The following is a 7,500-nucleotide window of genomic DNA, read 5'->3' on the forward strand; positions in this document are numbered from 1 at the left end:
TGTGAAAACACATTTCAAATTCCTCATTTTTGCAGCCAGTTTGCATGATAAAAGCACATGCGTCACCAAAATATTTCTTTGAATATTTACTGTAAAAATAAAAGAAAGTTTTGGACGAAATTATGCACTTTTATAAAAGGTTTTAACATCAAAGCAGATCAATATTTATTTATTTTTATCAATATGTGATAACTCAAAGTTGAAAGTGATGCCCTTTGATATAGAAATAGTTTACTTTGTGTTGACAGAACTCAGTCTCATGTTAAGGAAAATAGTTTCTGAAGAAACTGTAGAAAGTAGAGACTGAAGTGTGTAAACCTGAAGCTACATCATCACCCTAACAGAGGATTGTGTTGTTTCTATCACAGACTTAAAGACTGAAAAATGTACTTTTAACAAGTGTAAAATGAGACTAAAGAGCAACCCAAATGCCATCATGGCAGGAAAGATGATAAGCAAGAAATGTGATTACTATTGTCAGGTAGCTGTAAAAAAAAAACAAAAAACACCAAAACTAACAGCTGTTACACTCTCAAAAATAGAGGTACAAGATAAGGACATTTCTGTAGCTATAGGTACATTTTAAAGAAATGTTCTCTCAAAAGTACAATACTGGTCTTTAAGAGACCAGAAGCACCTTCAGAGTATGAAAAAGGGTTCAAAGTGACATAAAGTACAAATTTGTACCATTTCGACCATAAGGGTACCTACAGCACTGAAAAATGTAATGTTAATGGCTGTAGTGTTACAAACTAGGGCAGAGTTGAGTGATGACAGTAGTACTACTTAACAGTCATTTACTACACCAGACAATGAAGGTCAGATGCTGCAAACTAAGTGTATGGCTGGTCAGTATTTTGAGTTTTTGAAGATTATTTCTAGATTAAAGATAAGATAATATTGCTAAATTGCATGGACCAGGCCTAATGCTGTGAAAACATAAAAAAACATGACTTGATAAGGTGAGGTTGAACTTGATAAGGTACAAAAATAGACCAGAACTGAAGGGTACAGAAATGTCTCTCAAAAGAGTACACCCCCAGCGACAAGCATTTGTACCTTTTTAGGTACAAGCTGGTACCTCTATTTTTGAGTGTGTATCATAAACCAAAAAAGTGACAACTACCAGCAGTTTATATGAGAATAATCTGATAAAACCAACCAATCATCTGAAATCTGAACTGTTGGTTGCAGTGCGATGTGTTTTCAGCCTAATCCCGTTTTGGCCCTCCATTTTAGGCCCCCAAAATCCCCTGGCCTGTTTATTCTGACACTGTGAGAACATCTACTGATAAAGTCTGGCTTTGTTGGTTCCACATCAGGAATCCGTTCCGTTTCCGTATTTCTGGGCACTAATGCACTCATGACAACTCCCTGGGATTACGGACGTGGCCTCTTTCAGCCACACAGACTCATATCTGGACCAGGTCTTGATGGGTGGGTGGGGGTCAGCTTCAGCATCCAGAAATCAAACAGGGTAATTGTTCAATTTTGTAAATCCGGCTTAAATACAAGAATTGTCCAATCCCGTCGTAGTGATGGGGGAAGGGACAGGATGGACAGATGGAACAGACACATGGTATCTGTCGACCTCCTCCCCCGCCTCCTCCTCCTCCTCCTCCTCCTCCTCCTCCTCCTCTCCTTCCCCCTCTCTCCACTGACTCTCTGCCTAATCTGACCGGCACAGGGGGAGGGAAGAGGGAGGGAGCTGGGCATTCGCCACCAACTCTCCCTCCTTTCTGGCAGCACCAACCCAGCAGCAGAGTGAAGGCACGCAGGATATGGGCAAAAAAACAAGTGATTCCCCTGTGAGAGTGGCCGGAGAGCAGCCGATTTAGGGCTCATGGTGAGGGTCTCGGCCGCAGGGAGCCCAGCTGGACGAGATTTACTGCTAATCCAGCATAAGGAGCTCGTAGAGGCGGTGTAGTGGACTTTGTGGTTTTACTTTTCATTTTCCTGACAGGCCTGTTAGCGGCTGTGTTCTGGCCTTTGAGGATGTAAGGATGCCATCTTTGCAGGCGCTCTGAGAGACGGCTCACTGGAAATTTATGGCCAAATGTAGAACTGTGGCAGCTGAGGAGAAGCAGTTTAAGGGCACAATGTCGGCCACGCAAGGGATGAACCGCACCAGCGTCTACAGCTACTTCCTTAACATGGTGGCCTATCAGGTGAGAGCTGATGAGCAGCAGCTGGAGATGGAGAACTTTCTCTAGTCTGAATTTATATCACAGCACTGTGTTTTCATCACTGATACTTTACTGCAAACTGCATTTTAATGATGTTTAATGGTGTTCATTTTACAAATAAGTGCTGTCAACCACCTGTTGCGTTTACTTTTGCAGAGTAAAAAGTTCAATCTTTCTCACTAGGATGTAGAAAACGTTCCTTTTAAAATGTAGAGAAAGGAAATATTTAAGCAAAGTATATTAAAACATATTTTAAGGCTTCTAGAGCTTAGACAGCCCGTTATTAGGAGCTAAGTGATCTAACGTGGTGATTAGAACAGCTCACAGAGGTTCAGTAGTTCAATTTTTCCACTGGAATTAAAGGTAAAAGGGGTTGAATTTGGCTTTGAGCCTCAGCTGGTTGAACTTTTCTGGACTTTGTGATATTATCAAGTCTTTGTGACATGTTGTACTCAATGTATTAAAAAAAAACTTGGCCAAAACTTGGTTTATTAGAATTGTTCATACATTATTCTTAAATAAATAAGTAAATAAATTATTATTTAATCTCATCTAATTGCATCAGTATTAGTCTGAAACTGCTTTATTCATTTTCCCTGTAGATGAAACTACATGCTTTAAATGATACCTTTGCTCTGATCATTTTATTCAACTCATCTCTAGTTGGGTTTTACATCTAATTCTGCCTGAACGTACAGAGCTCTACTTAATGCTACGAAACTTCTCATGTAGGATAACAGAGCCCTGTTTAATTCATTCAACTGACACACATTAACTCAATACAGCCTTCAGCTTGTACCTAAAACCGGATTTTGTGGATAAAAAAATGGTTGCAGACCAACTATTTTCCTGGACTCTCACTGATGTATCTGACCCTGAGTCCAGTACGGCTTTGTGACTGATCAGAAGTAAGACTTTACTGAATCTACAGTTATGATTGTGATAATCACTCAGTTTTGCTTTCCAGCGGTGTATAATGTATCTAGGGACTTGGAAGGCTGAGTAAAACCCATGTTTGTTTTTGTCAGGATGTCTTGTACCAGCAGGTCGGATGGTTGAGTTGTCACGTTTTCTGTTCGTGTTTCCGCTTGAGAATTAAACACGTCTTGTTTGTTTGTGAATAAATTGAAAAGCAGGTGAAAAAGTACAAACATTTAATTTTACAAACATAATTTCCAGATAAGTAGGAAAAAGTTTTATGAACTTGATAGATTTTTTTAGCTGAAGAACATTTGTCTAAGTAATTACTTTTAGTGTTTTTACTGACCAACTCCTTTGTATGTAGAAAATACAAGAAAAAAAAAATCAGTTTGATGGAGCAACATACTTGTGCAGCCCATTACCTGGTGACAGGTGAGGGTGTCACAGTTGGGTATAAAAGGAGCATCTGCTAAAGGTTTTAGTTAATTTACCACTGTAGTCAAGTTCTATCAGGGAATAATAAAAAAAACTATCCAAAATGTCCACGTAAAAATGGCCAAAAAGGATTTTGGTGTTTTAACACCTACACAGCATAATTTTGAGAAAATATTCAGGAATTCTGGGAAAATCTTTGTGTGTAAATGACATACTACTACTGGAGCACATGAGGAACATCATTATGCTATGATCAATAAAGCACCATGGGTTCAGGAATACCATGGAAAGCCTTTTTCACTTAGCAGAGTTTGCCTAAAACAAACTGTGGCATGTATGGACTGTGCAGAAACAGCACCGCGGTCTCTGGATGGTAGTTCATCTCTGGTGGACAGGAAGACAGTAAGCATGAGCTCTGTGGTCAGAACGTCTCATCAGATTTAGGAAAAGTTGTGTTTCCAAAGATGAGAAGGAGCATCAGAGAAAGCTGCAAAAAGCTGCTTCGGTTGTGTGTCAGTATCCATGGCATCGACATTCCAGTGATGCAGAGGTGGATGCTGGAATTTTCCAGAGACATATGCTGCTATATAGATGACATCTTTTCCTAATTATTTCAGCAGAATAGTGCTGCATATGACTCTGCGTGACTTCATACACACAGTGTGTTTGCATGTGATGGGCCTGCCTGTTGTCCACATCCGCCTCATGCTGAAAATGTCTGGAGCAACTTTCATAGACTGTAATACAGTTGCAATGCTGGATTCAGCAAGAACAAATGCAGATTCTACAGAAAAACTAAAAGGATTAGCATCCTCAGCTCCCAGACCAGTAAACGCTCTAATTAAGAGGAATTGGATTGAACACTAAATAACATCCCAAATTTTTTTTAGTTTTGCTGCATCAAAATGAAAGTTTTTGTACATTTTTCTAATATAATGAGATTAGTCAGTGAAGACTGAATACCATGTGGACTTCTTAGTTATATTTGATGGACTAGAAGGTCTCTTTGTGTGAAATTCCATAGTCTGTTTGGGCTAATTTGTTGGATTAATTGATAAAAAAGAACAACTGAGAATAACAGTTACTACCAATGTTACTAAATGATAGTGTGTGTTTTTATTTGCTGTTCAGCTTCTCCTAAACATGTCACTGATAAATATATTCATTGAATCACAGAAGGAAGTGTAAAAGACCAGCTCAGGGTCCCTGATGAGGCGACTCCCACTCAGTCCACTCAGCTTGTGAAAGTGTTTTTAAAGCTGATGAGACGACAGAAATGTGGGAAATGAAAGGAAATCCAGACAGCTGCCACTTCGTAACTGTCCCTTGTGTTCTGTAAATGTCACCAGCAGCACTTTGAATGATTTAAAGGACATCACACGTGTTAAACTGATAAAATTGACATAGAGTCGCTGTTTAATTTACATCCTCACATGAAGATGAGGAGTTAATAACAGTAAATAATCAAAACAGTTACTGACACCATGCAGGACTGAGTGAAAATCCTGTTAGTTTATATTTAAGGTTTTGGAGGTTTTGGATTAGAAAGCAGATTTGATCTGCAGACCAAACCTGGTTTTGGGAAAACTTTTATAGCAGCACAGGGCAGTAAAGAGCAAGAGTTCAGTTTCATCAGGAAACATGTGATTGGTATGTTTGTCTCAAATGTTGCAGAGTAACAATCCTTGTCAGGACATTGTGACACAGTAATATGTCAGTTTGTGTTTGTTACCTAAACAGTAGCATCAGTTTTTACACCACTACAACCACTCATTAGCATTAAAATGTATGTTTCTCTAACCGTGACCGTGTGCTTTTAACTCTTAACTCCCAACCAGAGCGGATGGCCTGTAGTGTGCAGGACAAGTCTGAAAGTAGTGCTCTACTTTAGCCTTACAACATCCTTCTACATCTCTATAAGGGATGAAATCAACTACATGTAACTTGTTTATGCTTTCACGTAGACGATGCAGGTGATGATGTCATCATACAGCGACATTTTGCATCATGGAGCGGGAATCTGTGTTTATGTTGTCTTTCCTTCGCTCGGCTTTTATTTTTCATTCATTGGCCTTTATGAACGCTGATCAGGTCACAATAATTCAGCTCAAATTGATTTGTCAGCCTGTAATGACGTGGTGACATGTCTAAGGTGCATCCTGCCTCTTGCCTGCTGATTGTTGGGATCGGCTCCAGCCACCCTAAGCAGTATGGAAAGTGGTTGAATGATTTGTCTGTAAAGCGCCCTGAGATGACTTTGTTGTGAATCGCAGCTTTACAAATAAAGCTGAGCGGAACTGAATCGTTTTACAGGCAGAGTAGAGTATTTGGAAAATGGAGGAATGTGATATTTAATGAGCTTTTTGTGTGGAAATGCGTGTTTTCCACAACTTTTTCTTTGTTTTGTTATAAACGCAGGTTGAGATGATGTTCATGCATCAGTCTCTGTGATGGCATTGATGACGCTGAACTGGAACTGCAGAGTTTAGAGCATTTTTTACAACTCCGTTACCTGTGCCTTTTTAGAGTTCAATGCTTCACGTTAATATTTTTTCTTTTTATTCTACAAGAATGTGTTTTAATAATAACTACAGTTGTGCTCACATTTATTCATACCCTTTCATTAAAGAAAGGAAAAAACAGCTGCCTGTAAAATAATCTGAAATTGAGTAAAGTAATAATATATAAAAATTTTATGAAAATCATCACATTATTTTCTAATTCTGGTTCAACAGAAATATATATATATATATTTTTTTTTTTTTTTAAAAAGCAAACAAATAAGATAATTTATTACATATCACATCACTCATAAAGTAATATTTAGTTGAACAATCCTTTAATGTTTCCGCTCCAGTCAGGTGTTTTCTGTTCCTCTCAGTCAGACTTCTGCACCTGTTGACAGGTATTTTGTCCCACTGTTCAACAGAAAAGTGCTCTAATTTGTCCAGGACACATTTCTTTGTTTGTTTGTTTTTTCTTTCTTCAACTCAATTAAATGAAAAAACAGTGTCTTATATTACTAAATCATCTTTTTATTGTTATTGTTCCTTTTTTAAGTCTCCAGTTATTTGAGTGACTGTTGTAAATTCAGCCTTTTCTTTAATGAAAGGAGATGAATTCATATGAGCACAACTGTATAAGTAAAACAAATAAAATAAATACAATTAAAAATTAGATTAATGATCCTCACAAACCCCACTGTTGTATGTGTTTGCATCACAACACTCCTGTTTTAACGTAAACACCTTAAGATTTTTTTAAACATATAAATCCTACTGTAATGTAGCCAAATTTAGCTTTTTCTGAACATAGCAACATAAACAACAACAAAAGAAACACATTTTTAAAAGCAAAGTGAACAGCTGATGGTTCAGTGATTATCTTTCCAGAGCAGTGAAAGGTAAATTTAGACCAGTAGTGAGGTAAGTATGTGATTCATGTGGATTAGCGCTCAGATTAGCTTCCCAAATGCCTGAAAGATGCAGGAGATGTTATGAACTACTTTAACTCAGTGGAACAACTGGAATGAATCTTAACCATGTTATTGTAAACAATTAAATTTATCAGGTTTTTGCTGCTTAGAAACTAAAATAAAATGAGACTGCAGCACTGCAATGTTCTGTGATAATACTAATAGAATTAGTCTTTGCATTAGTTTTGAAACACTGCCGTCTGACTGGCTACACCGTATGACCCACTCTATTATTTGCCTGTTTTTAAATCTAAGTGATTATTCTGTGTTTATGGCAGATAATCTCTTTCACTCAATGCAACAACTTCTCTCTGCAAGCAATAATCCTGTATTATGAACCTCAAACTAGGCCACAGGAGAGACACCTGTCTGTCTAAGAGATGACACAAATAAAGGTTGGAAACTTTTATCATTTATAAAGTTGTTCCTTCAGCCTGAATCCTGCACAGAAAATCGTTTGTGAACTTCAAAAAAGCAAATTTG

General features: G+C 37.9%; 1 protein-coding gene across 1 annotated transcript in view; it reads left to right on the plus strand.

The window, feature by feature from the left end:
* Positions 1–2,048: 2,048 nt before the first annotated feature.
* Positions 2,049–7,500, plus strand: part of serinc4 (serine incorporator 4) — a gene marked incomplete at both ends in the record, with an annotated part of 31,952 nt that continues 26,500 nt past the window's right edge. The window contains one exon of the mRNA XM_079245484.1: positions 2,049–2,168. Coding sequence (XP_079101610.1) covers positions 2,049–2,168 — 120 coding nt within the window. The remainder of the gene's footprint in view (positions 2,169–7,500) is intronic.

Source organism: Telmatherina bonti (assembly GCF_933228915.1).
Source record: "Telmatherina bonti genome assembly, chromosome: 1".
In the NCBI taxonomy this organism is placed as follows: domain Eukaryota; kingdom Metazoa; phylum Chordata; class Actinopteri; order Atheriniformes; family Telmatherinidae; genus Telmatherina; species Telmatherina bonti.